Source organism: Grus americana, chromosome 1 (genome assembly GCF_028858705.1).
Source record: "Grus americana isolate bGruAme1 chromosome 1, bGruAme1.mat, whole genome shotgun sequence".
Lineage (NCBI taxonomy): Eukaryota > Metazoa > Chordata > Aves > Gruiformes > Gruidae > Grus > Grus americana.
The window spans coordinates 14,290,427-14,317,893 of NC_072852.1; the positions used below are offsets into that span (position 1 = coordinate 14,290,427).

Below are 27,467 nucleotides of genomic sequence, written 5' to 3' on the forward strand. Positions count from 1 at the left end.
ATATGTTGGCTGGTGTTGGCTGGCAAAACTTATGAACGTAGGAAGTGTTAGTCTATGCAGTCACTATTAATATAACTTCATCTTGTAAAATCTTCAAAATTGTACAGAATTATACTAATTATAATAAAGGTAAAAGCTGCAACAGAACAATGAATGATCTTCCCTAAGGAAATCATTTCAATTATGTTCCATCTTAAAAATTCCTGTTGTGTACTCATACATGTTACTACTTGTACCTACAGCTTTACAACATTCAGTATCAAGAATTGTATTAATTTTTCTTCTGAATACAAGAATTACAAAAATCCATGCCTCCAGTGTAAAACACAAGGTTTTCCAGGCAGAATTAATGAATCACTGATTATGTGCTTATTGTTCTATTCATGCAAATTATCAAATGGCACAGCAATTTTAATATGTGTGTTTTCCCATAATTCCTTATATATTCCACATTGCCTAGTTAGTGGTGCCTACTTATCCCTACTGCAAGGAACTGGAAATGTAACGCTTCTGTTTCAGTTATTTTAGAAAACTCGCATCAGTTTGAATCGTTATAAATCTGCATGGAAGAGATCTACAAGCGCAAGTTTTACATATTTCTAAAATACTACTTTGTCATTTTTATAATCCCGCAGTTATCTATAAGCAAACTGTAATTCAGCAGCAGCCTGGGTTATATACCTACGTATGTAGCTAAAACACAGGAAATTTTACTCTGAGCTTACTGTGAAAAAACCTAACAATGAAATATCTGAAGGATGCGGCTACATGTGGATGTATTGTCAAGGACCAAATGCAAGTTATACACATGCAAATGCCTAGTTATTAATTTACCTCTGTGGTCTGATTAGAAGCTGCACCAAACTCTGGTCTCTGGAAGTTCTAAGTGCTATGAGGAGGTTATTATGAGTGAGTGGAATTGAATGTCTACATACTTGGACTGTGCTTTGATCTGCCAGCTCCACTGACAAAGGCCCTGCCACGGCTCCTTTGAGGAGGCACACACACTATCTCATTTTCCTGGCTGCAGCATAGCCACGAACATGGTATCTGCTTTCCTGGAGTGTTTCTGGCTGGCCCTAGTCTGTAGGACCTGTCTGACCTTCAGCTAGGCAAAGGATATAAGTTTTTTTAATATTAATATTAATAATAGTTTAATATGTTATGCTGATATTTTTTAACACCCTGCTATTCATTTAACTTTTTAAATCAGTCCCGTTTATACTGTCAAATGGAGTGAGTTGGCCCCTGTGCTGAACACACACCCCGCTGAAGTGAAGAGCCATCCCAGAGGCTACCGCCCCGCAGACCGTGCTCAGTTTGCCCCCGTTCACCATCAGCCAGTTCTGGTTCGACGGCGAGCGATTGAAGTTATCTTTCAGTTGAGTCGGAAGGGGGGTCTCTGGCTCGTCACAGTAGAGCCCACCCCAGTGCTCATCGCAGCTGCAGAGGAAAAGAAATGCAAAATTCAGCTGGCAAAGGCTCCGCCCGGAGCTTTAATCAGTGCCATGTTATTCCACATTAAGGTGCCATCTCATTCCGCATAGAGGCTGTCTGCATCATTTACTAGTGCACAACTGGTATGTGGGGGTTTCAAACATCTGCCACTTTTTGTAGTTAATATGAAACAAAAATGGCTTTAGGAAGGCTGGTATTATGTATCATTCAAGCTGCTGATACAGAGTGCACTCCAGCACAGAGTAAAGTCAGTAAAATACATTGTACTTGGATAGATAAACCCAAAAGAATGTGCCAGCCTAAGAATGTCCTGCTAATGTTAAATTTTAAGTAGGTTTCTGTAAAATTTTAGTGGATGGGTACTTTCCTGTTATTTCTTTATATAGCCCCCCCTTTTTTTTTCTCCTCTGAAAAACCTTCTTATAATGTGTCAAAGATTGGATAACAGCATGGAAATGTGTTCTGCTACGATGCAGATTTCACCAGGGCGATCACGCCTTGGTACTTCAGTGCTATCAGGATAGAGGACAACACGATAATATATCTGTTCTGCAGCGGAATACATTTGTAACAAACATAGTCACAGCGCAATTATATAACCATTCTCCTATTTCTGTTGCCATTTGTGGCTGGAAAAAAGCAATACGTCCATCTGGAAGGTATTTCTCTGTTGCCAGACAGACAAATCTGGGGAGATCTGGTTGTTGTTTGTTAGCTTTGCAGGGCTCTACGTGGGCTGTTATACAGACAGTTTGAGGATCAAGCCAGTCTGCCTCCACTGGCAAACCCTACCATGGAGCCGAGGCCATCAAGCCATCAAGCCAGCACCGCTCCCAAGGCAAAACCTGGCCTTGTGAAGAACTGGTGTATATCCTTCTGCTTAGTGGACGTGTCCCACCTCCAGCCCAGGCCCTCTGCACCCAGTGCCAGGACAAGGGCACAGGGACACAGTGTGAAACCTCTTGGGAATAAGGATGACACCTTCTGGGATGCTCCAGGACTGTACGTCCCTAGAGAGGTTTGCAAACTCAAGAAGTCCCTTCTCCACACCTGGTGGGAGGGAAGCCAAGATGCAGCACAGGCAACAGGAGAGGCAATGCATTGCCATTGAGGAAAGGACCAGCAGCATCGCCCATAACGTGCAAACAGGCAGAGGTCTGGCAGAGCCATCCTCTGCACTTACCCTTCCTCTTGCTATTTCTGTTCCCAAGTGGTCCTGGTGCCCTGCTCTGTTTTAACAGCAAAATCCACCTTCCTTTTAAAAATTCTATCAAAGTCTTTCCTGCAAGTTTGTTAAAATGACAGAGGAGGAGTGAAATGCTACAGCGCTGGGTGGGACAGGGACCAAATGGCACTTACACACAGTTGTCCTGTGCGCACTTCCCATGGCCACTGCACATGTCTATGCAGCCATCCCCAATGTAGACATTGTCGATTGCCCATGTTTGCTGCTTATCAAAAGGAGCAGGCTGGTGCCAGCGGAAACGAGTTGCTTGAGACCTTTGGGAGATAAAGAAAAACAGAAAAATAATATTTCTAGCTAAGCTAATCTTTATTTTGACTGAAAGGAAATGCCACTCTTAAGGCAAGACTGCTCCTGGAAGATTTGTTTGATATCAGCACAACCCAGGGCTGATTCCTAACACCAACAAGCTCCCTGAAAACCAAGAACAGAGTGCCCACATTTAGAGAGCAGGACAAAGCATGGGTGCTCGGCAGCATGCCGCGAGTGTGGGAGGTGGGAAAGGGATTGCTGGTGAGAGCAAAGCAAGTGGGCTGTGGTTGGTGCAGTAGAGAAGAGGGCGGGAAGAAGTTGGCGTGCCCAAAGGGAAGCTCAGACCAGTCATAACCACATCCCAGCACAAATCCAAACTTGAAGGACAGCGGGGAGCTGGATCAAGGCAGAATCACCCAAATCCTCCAAGTTTCACCCTAAGCCTGAGTTTTATTGCTTCAGTCCAAGTCAACAAACTAACCTGACATTTTCTCTATGAATTCTCCCAACTACACTTAGGTAAGAGCAGCTCTAGGGAGTGGGTTGGCTCCAAGGCAAGATATTGCCATTTAGGAATCTGCAGGGGACAGGTGAGACCGCCCATGCAGGGCTTGTGGTGTGACCCTGGTTTTGCGGTTTCCTTCCTCCCCTCCATCCAGGGCTTGGCTGGAAATGTTAAGAAATGATCTATGGTGTGATTCTGGCTCCTTTCAGTAAATCATTTTAATTTAGTCGACTAAAGGGGGGCTTAGCTCTCTATGCAAACCTTGCTGTGGTGTAGCTATATGTGAATTAAGTGTCTCAGCTCCCAAGACAGATGATGAAAACCTAGCCAAAACAGCTATTCAGCTCATGCAGCAGTAGACACCTGTATTTGAATAGCTGCAAGTAGATGACTTTCTGTAACATGTCAAAAATAGCATTTTAAATTCAAGCTAGTCAGTGTTTTGCTGTACAGCACTAGATGGCAGCATTGAACTTTGTGTAGTCTGTTTTCTTCTGAAACTCAGAGAAATCACTATTGTAAACACCAAACCAAATACACAGCAAAATCCCCAAAATTTATTCAGTGTAAAAATAGACCTTTTATGGTAAGGTCAATGTTATCCTATGAATTATTTCTTTATAAACATGTCACATGAGGTGAATGATTAACAGGTTTATCCGAAGAGAAATCTATTGCTGTGCTTTCCAGCTGCTCACCAAATACCGTTTTTAAAAGAAATGCATGAATTGTGAGGAAGTCCTTTAGGAATAAAGACAAGCACCTATATCTTGCCCTGCCTGCTTTAGGTTTGATGCTTCACTAACAATTTATACTGCTGATGCTCCTGGGAGAAGCTTTGTATTTGCATTTGCATTTTAAAATCAGCTCTGAGTCTAAGTTACAACTAAGTGTTCATTACCTTCTACAGACCAGAGGTTAGATAGCACTCTGGGGCACACAAGCCCTTAAAGGCTACGTAAGTACGGGTGATGTGCAACAAGCCAAGCTATTGACCATGTAGCCTGCATGTCCCTAAAACATACAGGCACAAACAATTGGAGGCACACACCTGCTATTACGCAGCTTGAAATAATAAAGCAGCATAAAAATTCTATCGCATCTAGACTAAAGGGCCTATTAGCTGCCCTATTCCTTATTCTAAAACTTAATGTCTCCCTTGCTTGTCAGCTAAGGTTGTAATAACCTCTCTCATGCAATCCCTATCTTAATATCTTTGGGAAATAGTATTACTTGAGCCAACAAATATAGTTACTGGATTGGAGAGAAGAGCAATCTTTGCCTCAGTAGGGCATCAGACAACTTCTTTTGACATATACTGCTCAAAAAACTTTTCAGTCTTAAAATCACAGTTATTTATAAATCTTAGTTTATCTTGGGTGGCAGGTTCCTTTCAGGTTCAAATTCACTTGGCTTGGAACATCAACTGCAGTCCTGATTTCTCCTATTCAGACCCAGAAAGCCCCTCCTGAACACAAATGTACAGACTTTATACAAGAACTGTTGGGGTAATGGATTTTACAGACAATAGGTAGTGAAGCAGTACAAAAGAGGAAGCAGAGGAGATCAATGCTGGGAACAAATCCTAAAAAAGTACTATTGCTTGGCATGAAGCACTACACCAAAGATAGGGAAGAGTTTAGATGCCCCAAATGACTAGTAATAATTTTCCACTACTAGTTTCAAAATGTGTAGCAACTGTATAGGTGCTCTCAGTACAATTGCTAAAAAACAAAGCTCTCTGTTTCCAAACTTGTATGTGCATTAGCTGGCATCTTTCCTAACAACCTTCTCAAACAGGCATAGGCTCTGCCTGCGCTGTGGTACTTCCATGCCTGCCATTAGCTCAGCCTATGCCTACGTGAGGAGATTGGGCTCAGCAATAGGAGCAAAGCTGTAGAGTCAAGTTGGCTTAGAGCCTGATGTCCACGCTACCTGTGTGTGCAGGGCTTTACTTTGGGCTAGTTCTACACCAGCTTTACCAGGTATGACTGCACGGGGGACAGTCAAAGCTGTCACTGCAAAACAGCACATCAAGAAGGATGGAAGGATGCAAACCGGGAGGTTGAACTACCCAGTTGTCCCTAGATGGATCTTTTTGACAAACAAAACAAAAATCCAGCAGTTTGCAGGGCATTGTAGCGAACTATATGGCAGCACTCTCAATAGCACAGTCAGTCCCAAAATGCTTCTTTCACTGCAACCTCCCAACAAATCCCACGATTTTTCTTCCCTCAAAGACAAAAGAATATAGGAAAAGGAAGAGGAGGTGAAAATGAGGCATGTGTAAAAACAACGACAGAGCATCAAAGCTGAGAGAGACACAAAGGACACAAGGTATGCACAGAAAAACAAGAGCCTGAAAATGCTACATTTAAAACACCAGCTCATAGCCAGCCACATCAAGCACAGGGTGCAGTGGGGATTCATCCAGTCCAGTCAGCCACCAAAACAACCAGAATTGAGTGAGGCTGACGATAACATGAGCTTCTTTAAAAAGTTCCCTCTGTCTCTCCCCAGGACAAGATGGGCAAGAATTTCCTAACTTTAAATAACTAAGAAAAGTAAACACACATAGTAGCTTTGCAATTTTTGTGCAAAGCAGGATGGAGCTTCATTTCCTTACACTTATTTGTTGCTATATACATGGACCAAACAAAAATAGCAAGGTACAATTATTTTACACAATATAATGTATCATGCTTCAGTACATAGTTATGCATTTAGATTTATTCTGCAGAAAACCAGAGGGAGATACCTAGTATAGGGAGGCAGAGGCAAAGTAACCCGGGTCCACTTGTTAAAAGTATCCGAAATGAGAATCCTCTGGAGATGGTACTTGTTGCATTCCACGTTAGTGGGAAGACAATCTCTCAAAATCGGGTGCCACGTCAGCCCAAGGTCCACTGAATATTCCAGTTCAATAGCTAAGGGTGGAAAGATGGTTAGTTACTCAATTTAGAGACTTACATCCATAGGTCTACAATAAAGTGGTAACCTCAAAGAGTGTTAGTCACAAGTCTTCACTGACAAAATAACCACTCAAAACTTTTGAAACCCTTGTGTCAGAAGTACAAAGCTACCCCCTTTGGTGGCAGTGCTGGAGGATATGTTACATGGTGCTGAGCAGGTATAGCTCAGGAGAAGGCTGCAGTACACCTCCACATCCGCCACCTAACTCAAGGGACCACAGGTGCAAAGACAAAGTCATCTGTCAAGTCACCAGCATTATGTCAAGCCAATTTCTGTAGCTGCAACATGCAAGAAAGTGATGTGACAGCATCATGACCAGCAACATTCTTTTGTTTTTCAGGCTGAAGGATGAGATTCAGCTGGATGTAATCATTGTGTAAGGCAGAGCAACACTCAAATTCAGACTTTTGGCTCTGTCACAAGATGGCTTAGTCACTCTTCCAACCCCCTCCAGACCAGCTCATTTCATTATCCAGTATAAACAATTTTAAATTGCATTTGTTATTAAGCTTGTTTTCATTCAAACGCAGTCTAGCCACATTAACCTAATGTATTCATTTCTCAGCAAAAATCAGCAATTTCATTGTTTTGATGTCTATGGCTTATGAACTTTTATTATGAAAAATAATGGTTAGTCAAGCTCACTAAATACTTCCAAGTTAAACTTTTATGCAACCATTAAAAAGTAAATAATAATGGGCACAGAAATGTAACTTGAAGTAAATGTTCCAGCTGCCAGGCATTCTGGCTGTGTAAAACATGGAGCGTGGTTGCAGTGACAGGGGTGATAAATCTGCGATCTTTTTTGATTACTACAGACCCATTTCTTCTACCCTCATGCACAGAAAATGACCCTTAATCACCCAATCAGTCCTACTTGATGTTTAAACACAGAAGACAGTGCTATGGAAATACAAGGACAAGTGGATACAAACAAAGGTAAGTGAGTTTTAAGTGTTAAATCTCTGAAATGCTTTGCTTGTCATGACTGGAAGCATGATTAGGTAGTGTCCTGCCTAATTTAATACTAAGTTAAGATAATGTTAAGTGTAGTATACAAAGAAACAAAAAAGAAGGAACTGTTTCTGTGCCAGTATATAGCTAAGCTGCCAAAACACTTTTAAACTTAGCAGAGATGGTCTTAGGATGCCACAGTCTTTTTAATACCAAAAGAAAAATAATATTTTTAAGCATGTGAGCAAAATATCTCAGTTACTTCCATCGGCTTCAGAATAGCAAAATCTGAAAAGCCATTTCTGGGACTTCATGTAAAATCTTTTTCCATTTTTATGCAGAATTCTAGAGGAATATTCATCAATCCAATGAATTAACACATGCTACTTGCTGCAACATATTGTATTTTCCTCCTCATAAAAACAATCTATACCCCAAAACCCTACACTAAAAGAGTGTAATTTAAGATGTACAAACAAGCATTCAAAACCTAGGAAGACCTATTTCCCGTGCATGTTAAAATTCATATAATGAACTAATTTTTAATTTCCATGTGATGTGTATTGAGTGCAGAATGTTTTTACTTATATGTGTATATATATGCACATATAAAAGCATGCTCTGCACTGAAAACACATCATATGGAAAAAAGGAAGTAGGTAATTAAAAATTGCATCATTATATATGCACACATTCATACATGCGGACATACATATATACATGCTTATTATTTCATTTGGATGATACAAATTTTTGCAGTTGATACTGACTTAGCATGTGTCAGATGTATGCTGATATAAATGATTTCTTATTTATACAGGTGCAAGTGACATCTGAAATGAGATTGACTTTACTGAAAATGCAAAACCACAAAGCAAGGAACATGCTGCAAACACCCAGCTGCTTATTATTAGAACCACAAGATCACCCCACGCAGTGGATACCATATACTGGTAAATGGATTTGAGTAAGACAGCTGTCAGTCTTTTTCTTAAATGTATTAAACTGCAACTTAAGTGCTCAGAGGGAATAATATACTTTGGTTTATCTTAGGCTTCAGACACGTAGAATAAAAAAGCTGATATAACAATTCCTAACAGAAACATGCAGCTTGATTTTGTTTCTCAGTTCTCATTACAATTAATAATGGAACCAGAAAACAAGTGATCTTTCCTGTACAGGAGAGGAAGAGAAAGGGCAGGAATTACTAAGTCATTACCATAACAGGAGTCTGTGACAGAGCAGGATGCTGCAAAATCTAATTGCAAGAAAGAGTCTTCGTTGACAACGATGTCAGTGGTGACAACATAGCGGGTGCTAGCTTTCTCAATGAACACTAGGGCGTCCCCAGTAGAGCCACAGACTGGCATCTTTGTTCCACCAGGATGGAGCAGCCACTTTCTACTATCCAGTGTGGTGAAATCATCTTCTAGTACTGTATTGCCAGAGATGTTTCCTCCAATAAGAATCTGAAACATTAGGAAAGGAATTGTTATTGAAAAGAAAAAATGTCTAGAAGTCTTCACAAACATGCATGTGACATCGCATCCTGGAGGAGGAAGAGATTTACCAATCTATGCATATATATTCTGCTCGTCCAAAATGGGCAAATTTACTTTGTAGAGTATTCCCCTTCCTTATGAGGAAGGGGAATATATTTTTCCTATAAAGGGGTGCTAAAGAGAGCGGCTCATCTATACAAATTTAAAGTTCAGGGAGGTGAACTCCATCCTGGATGAAGTAAAACTGCTCATAGAAATAAATGTTGGTAGGAACAAAGTGATTATACTATCATTTTTCCTACTGAGTGTTCAGCTCTACTATAATCTGGTGCACTACTATGAGATTGCATCTGCTGATAGAACTGGGGAAATAGTATCTGTTTTCCCATTAGAAGATGTATGTATTTTTCTATATTTTTTTCTATTACATTCAACCAAGCCAATTACATATTTGGATAGATTTTAAATGATGGTTTTTTAAGTTTGAACTCAGACTTGCATGTTGCATGGTAAGGCCTCGAACCCAACTTGAACCCAAGGCTTTACCCATGTATAAAAGACTTTCCTAGCTCCAAAATGGGCATTCAGTACCTCACTTGGAAACTGCATTAAAAACACAAGATCAACAAACAGTAATTGTGCTCTGTTATTTTGCTAGATCATTATAATTCTGGAATATCCATACAAAGCATTTTTGCTCGACCCAGTGAAATGACATATGCCAATGAAAGGGAAACATTAAGACTGACAACAGTCTAAAGTTGTATTACAAAAAAAACCCCCAGAGGATCCCTTACCTGGTCGATTACCCAGGGACTGTAGAAATGCCCGTTCTCGGATGGTTGCCACCAGCGAAGCCGAGTAGAGCTGGAACGGGCCTTCAAGGGAATTTCCAGGGCAATGTATCGTCCCACGTTGCTGGAGTTACTGAAGAGGAACTCCTGGAGAAGGCTCCATGTGAGGCCCCCATTGAGCGAATACTGCAGCAGCACAGGCTGGCTCCTGGGGTCTGGCACCCCCTTGCCACATCCCAGTCTCATAAAGAACTGCACAAATCTAATAGGGGGAGCAATTACTGGAAGGATCTCTTTTCTGCAACTTCCTAGATAACCAACTAGAGAGACTTGGAGTTTGTCTATTGACATGCCCTGTGATTTGCTCTAAGAGTCAGCTTTAGGAGATGTTATGATTTCCTTTTCAAAGCCTCCAGAATGTAAGTAGACAGACAGGCAGGATGACAAAAATTCATTTTGCCCATGTGGTACTTTGCCAAGCAGAAGAGGCTGAACAAAGCTGGTCATTTATGTTTTGAGCTTTTGTCTGCATAGCAGATGGTGTTGCAAATATCAGAAACATAATCCTGGGTGAAATTTTTATCCCTGTAGCCTATGAGTACAGATTTTAGTGGCAGAAAAGCAACGGTGCCCTAAACAGATCATAATTGCTATGAATTTGCTGAAATGCTTAAATTCAAAATAAGCATCCTGGTTTTCCATTGGAATAAACTAGAGAAAATCTGGACAGGAGAACAAAGCACATTTCACTTTCAGGGATCATTTTGTCCATTTAGTCAGCCTGGGAAATTTGTCTAAATCATACCACTTAAATGTGCCGGGTTCCCTGAAGCCAGCCCAAGCCACCCAGGGACACCAGCGCTTTCATCCCCTATTTAATTGGCTTCTCCAAAGCAGCACAATAGAGTTGTATCAAACTGCGAAATTCTTCCCGTTAGCTGATGCTCATAAATAGCTCTACTATGCACTTGTAGCGGAGGGAACTGCTGCTGTAATGATATTTACCTATCGGACTCGCAGGGATATTACAAGTATTAATTCATGTTTGCACAGCCTTTGCACAGCTTTAGAGCGTTGTATCTGTTCTAATTATTATTGCATTAGCGCTGCCTGGCTCATGGTTAAATGAAACGGCGCCAAAGAAGTTTTGTATCAGAAGTCTTGCTCTGGTTTGATCTGCAGGTAGATTTGCTGGGAGTGGGGGCCGCAGAGGTGCTGGGCAGACAAAGCTTCAATAAAACACCAGACCTGCAAGTCAATTAATTCTAGTGCTTGCTGCGACTCACGGTTTCTCTTGCTACTATATATAACTTCTTTCGCTATAGATTATATCCACCTCCACATCCCAGACATAACATATTGCTTGTGCTGTAAAGGAGCACTGGGGACCCTCATGGATCAACATATCAACCGTAATGGATTGGATTCACTGCCAGCAAGTCTTTGTGCCTCCTCAGATTTACTCTGACATTCACCACATATTTCAAAGGAAATAAACCCAGGTGACCTTGTCTCTGTTGAATCTGCTCTCTGTGGATTGCTATTCTTTTATCTGAATTTTTACTAATATAGTAATAACCTGCTCAAATATAGGTAACATAATGTCTAGCAGATAAAAAGGTAATTTTAAATATTTCTCTTCTCATCCCACAGATATTTTGCAAAGGCTCTGTCTATTTTGAAATGGAAAAGCAAAGTTTTCTTGTAGATCTGTAACTCTAAAATGTATGAATATTCTTCTAGTAATTCAGAATTGAAAGGGATTTGATCAGTTGTGATATCTAAAATATTCTGTCCCTATTGATATTTCATGCTGTGCAGTTTCAGCTACTGGTATCACCATGATGGTGATATACTGTGGCCTGTGTTAAATTCTTTAAAATATAGATGTGATGGCAGTGGATAGTGGATTGGAGAGTCCACTTGATTTCAATCCCCAGGTGCTGAGCGTGGCTTGCAGCACTGACAGACACCACTGCTCGCCTGTGTACTTCAGGGGATCTCCTCATAAGAAAAGGGGAAGTTTTAATGTGACTATTAAGTCCAGTACCCTTAAAAATATCTATTAATTAGAAATGCTGGTTCTTGTCATTCCTGGCATAAACTGAAACCTCTCCTCAAGTCCTGTGCAGAACTCGGCATGTCTGTGTCCCAGCCAGATCTGTTGTGCTTTGCAGGTGGCCGATAGAGTCAGCCTGGAAACTCAGAAAATCCCACTGTAATTACTTTAGGTTGCTAAAGAGCAACCCCCCAGCAACGCTGTTGCAGTCTGCCTTGCTGTTCAAAAGAGAACATACAGTTATTTGTTGATAACCGTTATTTTTCATAAGCATATACAAGAAATTAAACTTACTGCTTTGTTTTCCTTTTACTAAGACACAAGTCATTTATCTCCATATAACACCTTGAGGTCAATATATGCAAATCCAGCTACAGACTATCACTGAGAAGAGATAAATGACGGTTCTTTGAACATGAGCAATAAGGAAAACATGTCATTTAGTCTAATGGAGCAACTTACAAGATCCTTGTATCTTTTGTTAAACAATCTTTTGATTTCAGAATGGTCTAGGAAATCAAATTAGTGCGGAGAATTGATGTTTGTGTTTACAAAGTTCTGAAAAAAGGTTGCTGTGAGGAATCTTAAAAATTCAGTAGAGGATGGTAAATATTACACCTCACTGTGGGTTAGCTAATTGCTGACCTAAAAAATGTAATGGTTAGAAATTAGGCATCTTTATTGGCCATGAGGCTCTGCAATTAAACCATTATTTAAAGCTTCAATGCTAATGAAGACAAGTCAAAAAGAGAGACAATGCCTGTTAAAGTGTTTCCCACAGAACATTAGCGAGGAGTAGGGTGTTTACAAGAAATCAGTGGAAAAAAGTCTCAGAGAAAATGCAGTCTCTCCAAAGTAATAATATAAGGATATAAGCTAAGATACGGAATAAATTAGAAAACAATGCCTATTGGTATGCATGCAATTAGGATGTGGTTTAATTTATATTAGTGTAAACTTGTTAATGTGGCTTACTTAGCATATCCCACTCATCAAATATCTCCACTGTAGGCTGTAATGATACAATATAATCTCTAAATACATTCAAAATATTTGTTTTTCAATTGCTGTGCTCAGTGTAGCTGGTGACAGCTTGATGGGAATTTCTCAGTGAATTATTGGAAACAAATGTGCGCAATAACAAGAAAGTAAGCTTCAGAAATGAAAGAATTATGAGATGACGAATGTAATAGTTACACTGGTAGCAGTAACTCCTGTTTCAGCAACGGCTCGTAATACACTAAACTCTAATACAAGGAGAGTGTGTGATATGCAATCTATTTCTCATGTTATGCATTCAAGAAAAAACTTGCATAAACTACTGAACACATGGCATCAGATCCTGGAGTTCTTATTCAAGGAAAAAAGTAACATTTAAATGGTTAATCCCATTAAAGTTGAAGTTAAATTTAATTTAAAATGGTAATAGTGGAATATTTACTAGAGTAAATAAATATCAGCTTGCCTTTACCACAGAAGTATCACATATATATTATACTTCAGTATATTATTTCTTCAGTGAAATCCTGAAAGAACTTTGAAATTGTGTTACCTGGCTTGTGACAAATCTAGGTCTCGAGTCATCAGCATACGTAAGCCTTCTTCATTAAAGAAAAGGTTGTTTCCTCCAGACATGATACCACATTTCCTTGACGGCTTTCCACCACTCACAAGCAGGAATCTATCTGATTCCAGCTGACCTGAATACACAGTAAATACATATTTATGATTTACTCCAAAGTGCTCCTACTACAAGAGTACTATTTCCAGAGGAAGAGAGCTAAATTAAATACCACATGCAGAGTGAAGAAATATTCAATGTCTCTGATGCAATGTATTCTAGAAAACTGCTATGAATCAAAATAAAATAAATAAAAGAAACCCATAAGTATGAAATCTGGGATCATAGTCTCCAGTTATTCACAAGATTTTCCACTTTTCTTCATTTTTCTTAAGATAACAACAAAGTACCCAGGCCTATAAAGAAACTTTGGGTACCATGTGGTAGCATGCAAGCCAGGGCTGGCAAAATTTAAAATGAACAGCAGCACCTATGAAGGGATGACTTTGGTTCACGGATGCTGCTTTATTCAAAGTGTGCTCTTGCCATGCTTGCTAGCAGAGGAAACCTCGAGGTGCTTTTAGAGTTGTATGCAAGGATGCTGTGTGTGCCCAGCCATGCATGAGACTTTGAGTTCCCGCCTGGCATTGCTCACGGGAGTCTGCTGTGCCTGCCGAGCGGTGGCCCTCACCACTGAGGCACATGGTCTGCTCTGAAATGATATTTGCTGTATTAAGGCCACTTAGATTTCCCTTGTAGTGAGAAATGACACAACCTGAAAGCCCTCTGTTTTTTGCCTCACTCACATGTGTTCTGTCTGTGCTAAAGTCAAGCTACCATCAAACCATCATTTTCTTCTAACATTATTTGCTACATGCAGTTTCAGGAAATTCTATTTTGGTGAAGATTTTGTATTCCAGCATTAACAACTTCACAACGTCAGACAGTCCAAAGCAGCCAACTGATAGCCATCAGACATTCACAGCCCATGCTTGAGAATGGCATCTAAATGACTTGGTTCATGGGAATAGTCCCACAGCATGAATCACATTAGAAGGTGTACAGGTAAGGAAGACTTTGCTGATTCATCCCTCGAGCCCTGGGTTCCACTAAGACAGACAGGCAGAATTCAGACCAAAAAAAGAGATGAGATGATACCTTCAAAATCATCCTTAAGGAAGTCAGCATTCTTGGTACTGATTTTGCAGGTTGGTCCAGAGTACCCGGGGTCGCAGATGCACTTTGTGCCATTGATACAGCTGCCGTGCCCATTGCACATCTCCTCGCACTGCGGGCCAACGTACACATTGTCAATGGCCCAAGTGACTGGCTGGGATCCAGCAGGGTAAAATCCTTGGTACCATCTGAACCTTGCCAACCTGACAAAGGTGTAAAGTGTGCAAACTTTAAATAATAGTTCCATCTTTTTTGTATTCCATATATATACCATCTATGCATATATATAGTACTCTTTTTGTTGGAATTGGCTTAATAAATAGCTTAATTCTAGAAACTGACTGCTATATTTAATTCCTTCAGTATCTCATGCGTCTTTATGCTGACATTCAACCCAAGTACTGACAGAAAAAAACCCCAACATTATTCATTAGTTGTGATACCAAAACTGAATGACGGACTTGAAAATGGGAATTGAAATCTAACCACTCTTCTCTCCATTGTTTTTGGGGAGGATGAATGGCCGTGGTCTTATAGACCTCCTTCCGCTTTGGCATACAGTGTTTGGGTCAGACTGGGCCACTTCCACCCTCTCCTGGAGAGTGAAATCCTACTTCGTGCTGCCACCCTGCTCCCAGGGAGATCACCTGTGGAGCTGGGGTGGTAGGATCTCACCCTCAGTTACACAGAAAGAGAACATGATCTGCCATGTCACCAGGTATTTAGCTTGCTTTCAGGCAGCTTAATCTAACCCAGACTGATACTGCAAGTTGTTAATTTAAACTATATTCTCCTTTGGGTGCTGTCCTGTCATTTTTAATTCGCCTCCTTAGTGTTACTCGCATCAATGCTGCATGTAAAGAGGAACCAACTGGGGAAGGAGGGAAAACAAACTGAGCTGGGGAAAAACACTTGAGAGACTAATTTTATTCCCAAAAGAGAAAATGTTTTAAAGGAGGAAGGAAACCAGAAGAGTGAGAAGGGGAAAGCACTTAATTGCATTGCATGTTTAATGTGTCTGTTAGAGATATCTAAATGCATCAGGTGAATCAATAGCACAGGTAGCTGATAATATTTTCTGTCTTGATTTTCTAAAAAGGAATTTTTATGAGGGGATTCAGGTGATAAGGGATAGCTGAGCAGTGGGGACGTCTACTAACAGTTTCAAGAAAGATACCCAAGAACCAGGGTCCTACTGGAAGTCAAAAACATTGATTTTAGTGTGGTGAAGCACACAAGTGTGAGGCTGGAGGTGTTTTAAGCTCCTCTGCAGAGGACATCTCTGCCCCGCGGGCTGGATTCATTCCACCCCTAAGGCACATGAGCTCCTACTCTCAGGATCCCTCCTGGCGAGGGTGAAGCAGGGTGAGAGTGACTCATGTCTGAAGCAGGGAGTGAAATACCAGTCTTGCTGAAGTTGGTTGGGGTTTCTTCCTGGCTCAACAGGCCCTGGGCTTTTCCTTCAGGACATAACTGGAATACTAATTCTTAGTTACAGCTGTCTGCTGAGAATATACACTGATTTCCAAAATAACATATGTAGTGGAAATAACTGAAAATGTCTTCATCTTCATTTAAATATAATCACTTGACACTTTGGGGATGAAAAGGCTGGGGTTTTTTTTTTTAGCATTACACAAGGAATCAGGTTTGGAGGTTTTTTTTCTTGTTATTCCAGTGGATTCTGGTAGAGAAAATCCCACTTCAGCCCTCTGGCCCAAGGATGTCATGGCACCGAATGCTCCATGGAAGCTGCTCTGCACTGCTGGGTTTGCCTGCCATCAGCAATTGGCTTCGGGCCTCGTGTTGGGGAAGGAATAGGAAGGAAGGCAGGCAAACAGGACAGAAACACTCAGGAACAGAGGATGAAATCAAAATATCTGGAAGGTTTAAATGAATTAGGAAACTGCATAGTAAAAAATTTCATTTGGAGGGATGCATTGGTAGTTGGGTAAAAGGTCAAATAATTCTTTTGGGCAAAAACAGAAGAAAAATGAGCTGCTGCACGAGATGGTTATCTATTCCATGCTTTAAAAGTTAACTGTTATAAACCAGGAAATTCAAGTTTAAAATGTAAAAATTTTCTTAAATTATTAAACATCCAGGCTTTCCAAACTTGGTTCTTATCTCTTATACAGGTCTTTTCATACTTTCAGAGGCACATATGGGGCCACTTATTTAGGGGAGGGCCCATTGCATGCAGTAGTTTCATAAATACTTGGTCTCATAGTTGCATAGCTCATTTTCATTCAAATGTGCTACAGTTTAATCCTTAATAATGTGATCTTTTACACAAACTGAGTTGATGCTAGAAGACAGTTTTCCCTGAAAAAGTAAACAGTACTGTTTTATACTTTGAAAAGTTACATGTTGTTATGCCTGCTAGCATATGGTGTTTTTCTATGCTATATATCTGTTATCATCCAACCTGGTTCGTTCCACAAACTTTAAGTTTCTGAGTGACTGCTGCAGTTAATTTCTTAGAATCAGAGAACTTTGAAGCTACAAGAGACCTCGAGTACTTAGATCAGTCCATTTCCTTACACTGAGATAGAATCAAGTTTATGCTAGCTCACGTTTTACTGCATTTTCTATCGATCTCAAACTTCATGCAAGAATATCCTTCATGAATTTAAATGGCTAATGCACTGCGGTAGAGAGCATTGAAGGAACTTTAAAGATAGTCAGTTTTGTGTTCATTTTACTATGCAACCAACTTCCATAAAAACATCACTGATTAGATATATGGATAAATAGCAAATTATCAGTGGTTATTCTACATTAGCATTAGGCACAACATATTTTTGGGAATCACCTGAACACTAACTGACATTTAGGATAAAAAGCAGAGAAAAACTGGTCACTTTATCTGCTCTAGTGCTGCAGTTCTTATGGACCACTCTTGTGCTGGGAGGACATTTTGGGTGGACAACAGAAATAAAACCAAACCAACAAGCAGCTGGACATTTACCAATAGGAGCTGGACACTTACCCACAGAGATGCAGTTTTCCAAAGTGAATGACCTCCCTTCTCCAGCCCTGAGTGGTGCCTGCGTAGTAAGTGCTACTTGGGTGATGCTCGGTGGAGCACAGGGAGCTGAGGTGGCTGCTGCTGCTGTAGCACAAGGGGAGCAGCAGGTGCCAAGTTGCCCCCAGATCTCGTGAGAACTCCAGCTTTACTGGGTCAGCAGAGGAGCTATCAGTGGTGCAGCCGATATTGATCTGGGGGCCAAGACACGAAATGCAGAAGATGACATAGGGCAGGCTGTGGGACTCCTAATCACTCTTCATCTTCATCAGCCTCCCTCATTTGGTATGGTATTTATTTAGCCCAGGAAAATGGTGATTTGGGAACACATTTAACAACTAGGACATGCACATGAACATCAGCTCTTGCACATTGCCCTACCTGTCCACAAGCATATCACACTTCGGCTTATCATATAACGAGTGTAATATGAAATCCTCAACTACTTCTACTAAGAGAAAACCATAAAGTTAATTAGACAAAATCCCAAAGGACAGCTGCTAATGTGGCTGGAGCAAACATATCAGTTCTTGCAGTCCTCTGTCAGATACTGAAGTAGTCCCAGCAGCAAAAAAATATGCATTTTTAAAACCAGAAATATTAAAACAAAATGTGCAAACGTAAACTTTTTTTTAATTGTTGAGCTGCACTATGCTCCTCTTTTGTTACACTTTCAAAAAAAAAAAAAAAAAGCTTATGCCATAGGACCCTTCAGGGTGTGTGCTGTATCACATCAATATATTCTTCAGCTTTCATACTCAGTACTTTTTTGCTCACGCATAGTGGCAAAGCCCTAGGAGACAGCGTTAAGAGAGTATCATAGCTGGACTGGATTTAGATTCAGTGTCACACCAAAACATAGTTTGGCAATGTCAAACTTCTCAGGGTGTTCTTACAAGATTCATGACGTAGAGAACAGTAGAAAAGGCAGAAAACCTACATAAACAACAGTTCTACTACTAAAAAAAAAAAAAGACATGTACAGAAACTGAGACTTCTTAAGACATATTTTCTGCATGCCCCCAGTGCAAATTAGTCTGCTTTTCTTTCACACTGATAATAAGATGTTCTTTTAGTTTCAAATTGCTTATATAAAAGAGGAAGAATTAGTCCCCTTATAGGATGACTCTGTCATATAAAATAAGATGTACTATACTTACCATGCAATAAATAAAACCCCATTGCCGATGAAATACAAGGCCTGTACTAAAATTATGAAACATTTTGGGGTTTTTACAGATCTTTGTAGAGGAAAATAAATATCTTTTTAACATGCTTTTCTGTAATGAAAATCTATTTATTTCTAAACCCCAGTAATATTCAGAACTGTATATGAATGTTGAAAATGCATCCTACATCAAATTTCCTTCATTACTCTTCAGTGCACATGAGTCCCATCAACCTACATTTGACTAGAAGGGTTGTCTACTCATCTGGAAGCTTGGAGAAATGCTTGGCCCAATATAGGTTTTAACTCTTGAGACACAGAGAGAAACTCTACTGCATTATACATAACTTCTTCATTTATACTAATGTCCTCAAAAATGTGAGCTGAAAACAATGTTCTTACCACATATGGAAGTAAGCATGTAGATTTTATGAGGCTAATGCTCTGAAGACTTATAAATATCTTAAAGTGACCTCAAACATTTTTGTTCTACAGGCTGTAATCTATATTTTAAAACAGAAAATGGTTTGCGTTCAATAATTTATGAATTAGTTGCATGACAAACTGAAGCGTGCATGAGCACACAGTTAAACCTAGTTTTCTTGGAAAATTCTTAGTATCACTTTAGTAATTGTTTATAAACTGGTATCATTTGCTGTTTAATGATGTAGCTGTTACAGCACGCTATATCTTTGTTAAAAGCAGCCTGGTAATTGTGGCATGGCAATTTACATGAAAGATTCTTTTACAATTTCTTAATGACCATATAATGACCTCTCTAAACTAATACATACTAGACTAAATGGTTACTTTTATCAGTAGCTGCCCTAGCCAATGCACAGTTTAGATTTTAGGATAAACCAGAAACACAGTTTAGTTTAGATTATGTGCTGTCATTGGGGTGCCCGTTTCCACTGACTATATGAGAAGCACAAAAAATATGCTCCTTATTCATGAGCTTTAGATAACTGCCTAAAATGGGAGGAATTCAGGCTGTCATGGGCAAAGAACAGCTTCCACTAGAGCTTCTGTGAAAGTATGGACAGAAGCAAAAGGAAAGCAAAAGGAGAGCAAAAGGCTCTCTGAGAAAGTACAACCAGCACAGTTAAGCCAGCAGGTAGGAAAAACTAATTTCTAGTGTCACAGAAGAAGTTGCAGCTCTCCACTGGGTCAGCTTGTGGAAATACTGCACACTGCTCCAGCTGCACACTCATTCTGAGCAGGTTGCGAAGTGGCAATCTGGACCCTCATTATATTTTGCTCAGCATATTGTCCGCCAGTGGTGGCTCTTCTACTTGTAGGACATGGACTTTGATGCTCTCAGTACAAGTATATAGGCATGGACAAAGCAGTAATTTAGGCAAGAACATAGAAGACTTCAAGGCAGAAATTGCCCTTATCTGTGTATTACAAGCTTCATGATACACCCACATGAGGGAAAGTGATATCAAAGCAATTACAGGGGAAATTAGGCTTCTCTACTTGGCAATCAGAACAGCTGGGTAAATACACCAAAGAGCAGAACCTGAAAGAACAGAACTCTCTAAGCAAAAGGCAAAATAACTTTCTGAGGGCAAGTACCTCGAATTGGATTATAGTGTTCTCATTTACACTCAGGTCCCTTGTTGTAATGGAGTGTTCTCCGACTTCATTTGAAACGAATACCATAGCTGAATCTTCTTCCCTGTAAAAAAAAGGAAAGAAGTACTTTAGATTCAGCTTAATTCACAGTCACTGCACTTCTTTCTAATTTATTGCTGAGAGATGCTTACGGAGCTCCTTTAGATGAATATGGGCAATAAAGTCCAATGTTTCCACCAGGATAAAAAAACCAGTTGTCCTCTTTGGGACCGAAGTCAAATGTATCCAAAAGGATCATGGGATTCTTTAGGTTATTTCCATCAATAATGAAGTCATCAATAATCCAGATTTCTTCTTTTTTGCCTACAAAGCAAAAGGGAACATTCCTATTAAGACCTAATACTACTATTATTTAGAGAGCAGAACAGTAGCCAGTATTCTTTGATTACATGGAGAAAAGGGTGATAAAAGCGTGGTGAAAATGGAAATGGAAGATGGAAAAAATTCATTTATCATGAAAATAGTCCCCATAAAGCTCTGTGGCCTGATCCTACAGAATTAACTTTTGTTCCTCTAAAATTTATAGAAGTCACAGCAAACTGAAGAGGGAAAAACCCATGTTGAACAAGTATCTTCTGTTTAAATCACATATTTACTTTGAAACTATAGCATCAATGTCTTCTTTAATTAAGAATCAGATAAATGAGCAGTTGCTGTAGAGCCCAAACAGCCTGAAAGGGTGATTTAATTCTACACCTTTTTCCTTGCACTCAGCAGCTTGTGTTTGCCGGGCAAGAGCTCTTCAAGAAAGAAGAAAACCCCGAGTGACCTTCTCTCCAAAGGATTATGAATTCAATCTTTTGTGTAACTTTTTTTCATCTATCTAAAAGCCTTTGTGTTGATCAGAGAAAGTTAAAAGGCTTATTTTAAATGAAATTCCTACTTAAGTATAATGTCTGCAAGAAAAGTTTAGTTAAAAGTTTTAGGCAGGACTCATCAGAAGAATGAACTAGAACTTTATTCTTAGGAGCAGACTTGAATTTTCTTTTTTCTTTCTTTTTTTAATTTTTTTAAAATTTTTTGTTAGAGGTGCACTAGGCATTTGCCTGCATGGAATAAATCGTTGCTATATCACTGTGTCTAAATGATTGCTGGAATTCTTTAGAGGTCTTAATGTCAGCTTCTGCTAAGAGATATGCTCAGAGTAACTGAGAGCAGAGGAAAGCTTTCTTCAGCTGGCACATCTCCTGTAATCAGTAGGAATAAGCTGTGTTCCTCTTGTGGTTTTCTACAGCCCTTTACAATTTAATCAAAAGATTAACTGCTCACTACATACTCTTACTAAATGGGTTTTTAATGCCTAGTTAATTCTGAGCAAGGTAGGCCCAATTCCCATTTACACTTGGGACACTTTTGTATAATTGGAGCATTGTAATGGGGCCTCAGTGTAAACTAGAATCAAGTCCATTAAAAATAATGAGGAGAACCTGAGCGAAGTTAACTTTATCAGTGTTGCTTGATCTCCCAGTCCCTCCAGGACCAAAGCTGATGATAGTCTTCTGCACACAGTCAAGATTTGTTAGGTTAAGATCCTTTCACTTTAAAGCATACAGCAGATTTATAAGAACAGTAAATATAATTCTGTTACAATTTTAATTGAAGAACTTGAAATTTAAGGAAACAAGATTTAAGAGTCTCTATTCTTGTTGAGTTAAAAAAATCTAGCCTCTTACTGATGCTGAGCTGTACAAGTCTGGACCTGGAGTCCCATGGGTGTCTCTTCCTTACCGTTGTTGTAAGGTTGCCAGAGCCTGAACCGTGTCGCATTGCTTTGGGCTGCGTAGGGCAGAGGAACGTTAATAAAGAGGACATCTGTAGTCTGCGTGAAGTAAAACTCATCTATCAGGTGCCAAGTGATGCCACCGTTGACAGAATATTGCAGCAGGATGGAATGAGATCTCTCGGGGGTGCCTGGAGCAGAGAGGACATGCATTTACATTCATTATAATCTGGTTTTAAGAAGCACTAAGTGTAAATACAATTAGGTTACTTTGACATCTATTACAGAGTATGGGCTTGCTTTAACAACAACTTAAGCTGTTGAGAGGTTATATGTGTATTATGCATATACATCTTCCTGTGCTTTCCCTTGCTTGTCTGTCTGCAAAATGCCAATGATTTAGGGGCTAAATTTACATTGCTGTTCATTATATGTACAGTCACAGTTAATTTACTTAGATGAGATGATATCTCAGTGTTATAATTCTTTTAGATTAGAACAAACCAGCTCCTCCTACCACAGACATTTTTCAGTAATGCAGTATTTATTTGCTTGCTGTTCCCAGGTACCGGACGTTATCATCACCCACAGATAAAGACACAGTCCTTATCCTCACAAACTTCTAGTCCGTGGCTCTGACTGCAGACACCAATACGAGCATATTCATGCCCAGAAATCATACAATTGATGTAAAGTACTGAGGCTCTTTATTAGCTTGTATTAACCACAACATCACAATATTCTGTGCTTTAAACTGGGACTAAAAATCAATGCTGGAACTGAGAGTAAAATTCACTTTTTCCAACTCCCAGCTCCTCCTTTTTTTACTTAAGGCTTTAAAAAGTCAATAAAGGCTCTATACAGCACTGTGTATTAACATATGCTGTTTAGAGCCCAGCACTTGCACTTGATGCTGGCTACCCTGCAAAAGCTCAGTCCCCAGAGTATGTTTGGCCCGTGCCTGACTTGCTGACCAGCACCATCAGTGCCTGAGCGATGCTATCTCTGAGATGAGTTCTCACTCAGACAAATTTACACTCTCTACTCCCTTCATAGTGTGGCACAGTGATGGCACATCCCCCAAAACTCCATCTGAGGGCAGGAACTGGCAGCAGAAAAGGACTAAGAAATGGTTTCTTCATCCCTGCCTCACTCTGCGTTCCTGTGCAAGTTTCTCCCATGTTCTATTCTTAAATTAACCAAATTTGCTGAAGCCAAAGTGCCTGATGTGCACGCTCCTGCTCCACTCTGCTCCAGTGCAAAGTCCCTCTTCAACTGCCACATGTGGAACAGAGCAGGAGACATTTGCAGTCAGGAGCTGATTTCAGCTTATCTGTGGCAATTAACAGCAAACAACACACCGTTCTTAATGCTTACAGCTGAGATGTGCCCAGCTATATTAATTTGCATTCAACATGAGGGAGCTTCTTGTGACTAAGTCCTGAATCCAGGCCTAGGGCTAGCAAGCCATATAGATTTAATGAGAAAAGATTTCTCCTGGAGTTGCACTGCTTTACCTCTTGTGGGTCAAGTATCAAAATCCAGCCTTGAGCCTTTGGCTATTCCTGCCTTCCAGAATGATATTTTTACTCATCATGGTTTTTAATATTTTGGCAAGGATCATATGTGGAAATATTTCCAAGGCATAGTTTTGTAAAAGAAGTCTTCACAAAGACTTTGCTTTTAAACATGAAGTATTTGGCATGTTATTGTTTTGGGGCATATTATGTTTTTGGCTGCTCCCTTTTCCATAAAGCACTTATACAATAGTAATAAATAGCAAAATATATATGATTAAATGCCTATTGAAGGGAATCAAACTTAATTCAGAGCGCGCTACATTTTTACTTGCCCATACAGAGATTTGGCTAAGATATTTATTTAGGAAGAAAAAGGTGGTCCAAAACTATTTTCACACTGTTCTTTGGCAAATGGCATGTCAGTTAGGGTCTGGTCCCACAGTACCGAGGTTCCTGCAGAAGCTATGAACATCCTCCCTATCAAAGGGAGAGGGTTTTTTTGCATATTGAGAGTTTAGCTTTGAAGTGCTGGTTCTACAAACAATGCTGGGAAAAAATTCTGAGACTGCATGGGAGTGACTCAAATGCTCAATCAGGTTAGTGATTCTACACCATGTCACTCCTAAGTGGGATAAATTATTTTGCAAGGCCAGAGATGGCAGGGGCTTGGAGCAGGGTGAGACTGAATCATTGGCTTCATCGTGCTTGTACTAGAGAAACTGTCTCAAGCTTGTTACACCAACTTGTAAACTTGGCTTGCGAAGTCTGACTATTCTTCATACACAATTAAATAGAATTATGGGGTTTTAGTCATCTCTATGATACCTACTAGGAAGCAAAACGGTAAGAGCTTTTAATGCGGTGGACTGAAGCTTGAAAATGAAAAACTCTGTAGTTCCTTATCTGTCCCTTAAGTAACCTACTATAGGCACCATTTTATGACTGCAAAAACTGACAAATTAATTTTTCTCCAACATAGTGCAAAATCTCTAAAAATCTTGAGCTATTTTGTTTCTCTTTTGCTCAAAGACTGTACTAGCTTTGCTGTTTTTGATACCACCACAGTTCACGCTTTTACCACGTAGGCTGGTAGCAAGGTAGGAATAATGCAGAATCTCAAACAAGTTCCTGTATTATCTAACAAAACTGATGATCGTGCACACTGAAGATGAAAATGTAAATCCATATTCTTTTCTGTGATGCTACTATGTATGAAAAAAGCTAGAGAAGTGGTAGGAAATCAACAGTGATCTTACCTTTGGCAATAAATTTAAATGAAAACTGGATGTACACGGTATTAGTGCAATCTAGATCTCTTGAAACAAGCATTCTCAGTCCTTCCTGTAAATACAGAACATATAGTGTGAATCTTAGTTTCCATTATCGAAGATGCTCTGCAGGTTACTATTGTCTGGATGTTGTCTGTCACTGACTGCCGGTGGCAGTGAGAGAGGTAGTTCTCTGTCCCACACCGTCTCCCAGGCAAAGAAAGGGGACAGTGACAGCCTTGGCAAAGTGAGCCATAGTAATGAAAGGGCTGGATAAGGGTGTGTGTCACCACCAGAGGCACAGCTACATGATCAGGTACAGCTCATTCAGTTCATGCTCTGAACCACTGGGATGGGATCTGATCTGCAAGCACTGACTTACTCAGACATTGAGGCCAAGCTAGTATACTCATTTTTGAGGCAAATTGTATAGTAGCCAAGAACCCTAATTTCCAGGCAGGAAGACTCCTCTCTAGGAGCTCTTTTCTGTGCCTCAAAAAATATTTTGTACAAATATCCTCTTCTGGGGCAACCTCTTGACTTAGAGCAGTAAGGAAAGGGAGCAGACAGGAAACTCATAGTGACCCCTAAGGTCCATCTCTATAGATGAGCTCAATGTTTTGTGGATTTTGGGGCCAGAGCTGGTCCCCGTTCTGTGGAGATCTGGCAAACCACCTCTCAGAGCTTCCCTCTTTCTCAGACCCTTTTCCACAGGGGAACCACCTGCAGGAACAACCAATTCAAGTTTTAGACAATTCACATCCTGTGGTTTGTAATTCAGATGATCTAAAGAGGCTAAACTGGAGTCAAGGTTTTGCAAAGAACTATTTCTAAAGAGTTAATTTCTACACCCAAAGTTATTAAACTTTGCTTTTTTGGGGCACCTGAATTCACAGTGTCAAAAGAATATTCAGGTGTGAGCTTAAAATTTGTGTGCTTATGTGAACAAAAGTCTTTCTATTCATGTGTTTTGTTGAAGAATCGAGAAGTTCAGAAAATATGTTTCCTGGCCTTTTTAAATGTGTAATTTACAAAAAATTACTTAAAGAGCTAGAAAACGTCAAAATGATAGAATTAAGTAAAACACAGGCTAACTACTTAAAGACTGATTACATAGACTACAGTGCTGACTAATTTGTACTATTGAAAATACTCAAAAGCCGATCAGGAGATTTCAACACTCAAACCCCATTGATTGTAATGTGTACCATATTTCCAAATCACTCATTTGGCCTCAAGAATCTCAGCTGCAGAGTTTAATTCTTTTCCTTTGGTGGTTAAGGAGGAATTTATACCACAAATGAAAGTAATAGCCAACAAACAGATGAAACCCATTTGTTCATAAAAACCAACTGTGACAAACATGGTGCATATTTAGGGCAGGAAAAGACAAGAAAAATAAGATGTCAAATTCTACCCTAAAGACTTTGACATAAACATATGGGGAGAAACAACAAAAAAATTACTTTCTGATTTTAACTCTACTGTTTCTATTATTTTTTTCAATGTAAGTAATCTCTGACCCCTTTAAAAATGAGAGCTGTTCCAGACTTGATGGTGTCACCATTCAGGTTTCCCCTCTCAGCACCGTAGACCTCAGGCCAAAGGTCTGGATGCAAGTTACCATTGAAATCATCCTTCAGGACAGACGGCAGAGGAATGACAGGGACACAGTACGGACCACCAAAGCCTCTGTCACACCTAGCAACAAATTGGGAGGAAAAGGTGTTATCCATCTGGCCTAGATAAAACACAGTATCCTTTCTATGAAGCAGGTTAAGCAGGTTGCTACTTACACACAACGACCTGCATCACAGACGCCATGGCCTGAGCACATCCAGGGGCAACCTGTAGCCAGGACCACATTATCAATAGCCCAAGCATCAACACCAGAAGCATAGTTGTACTGAATCCATCTGAACCGTGTTCTGGGAGAGCTAGAAAAAAGAGAATGAATGTATTTCGGTCATCAAAGTGTCTGCTCTGTAAACTGCTAAATAATAAAGAAAATCCCAAAGACTTCAGAAGAACAAAAGCATATTAATAAGCATGATTCTGTATTTGGGGAAAAACTCATATTCCAGTTGAGATAGGAAGTTTCAATTTCTCAGGGTAGTTTTTAGGCAAAATTCCAGCAGACTTTAAAGGAAGGTGCCCAAAGTGAAAAACAAGAAAGTCAGCATTGCTGCAACTCTTACTGGTCAGCAAAGTGGTTAAGCAGAAACTATTAGCTACATTAGCATTTGACAGCTCCACATGTTGCTAGCAGAGTTAAAACAATATAATTGCTTCAATAAACTAAGAAATAAAGAAAGTTCATTTATACTAAGCATCATGTAAAGAAAAAACAACAATTACATACGTTTGTATACATATGTGCAACAATGCATGACTATATATGTACAAACATGCATACACACTGCTGTAATTGCTGACTGGCTTGTTATCCTCAGCTGAGCAAAGTATTCTGGAAAAAAAAAAATCTATCAAGATGTTATGGGTTAGATCATTCTGCATTTGTTCAGGCAGGAAAAGTGCTGAGGAGCTGATCCGGGAACAACACACAGAGAATTGCTCTTTGACTTTGACAGATGAGAATATCATTATATGTGTGAAGAAGATTCTTTGGAAGAAGATGCGTGGTC

At 39.9% G+C, this 27,467-nt stretch overlaps 1 protein-coding gene across 1 annotated transcript in view; it reads right to left on the bottom strand.

Moving 5' to 3' along the window:
- Positions 1-27,467, bottom strand: part of RELN (reelin) — a 296,695-nt gene that overhangs the window by 26,966 nt on the left and 242,262 nt on the right. The window contains exons 35-48 of the mRNA XM_054839620.1: positions 26,619-26,759; positions 26,346-26,523; positions 24,811-24,895; positions 22,043-22,225; positions 20,446-20,617; positions 20,255-20,357; positions 17,470-17,699; positions 14,460-14,680; positions 13,293-13,440; positions 9,685-9,943; positions 8,605-8,854; positions 6,217-6,385; positions 2,818-2,958; positions 1,266-1,443 (exon numbers count right to left, since the gene is read on the bottom strand). Of these exons, the coding sequence (XP_054695595.1) occupies positions 1,266-1,443; positions 2,818-2,958; positions 6,217-6,385; positions 8,605-8,854; positions 9,685-9,943; positions 13,293-13,440; positions 14,460-14,680; positions 17,470-17,699; positions 20,255-20,357; positions 20,446-20,617; positions 22,043-22,225; positions 24,811-24,895; positions 26,346-26,523; positions 26,619-26,759 (2,458 nt within the window). The remainder of the gene's footprint in view (positions 1-1,265; positions 1,444-2,817; positions 2,959-6,216; positions 6,386-8,604; positions 8,855-9,684; positions 9,944-13,292; positions 13,441-14,459; positions 14,681-17,469; positions 17,700-20,254; positions 20,358-20,445; positions 20,618-22,042; positions 22,226-24,810; positions 24,896-26,345; positions 26,524-26,618; positions 26,760-27,467) is intronic.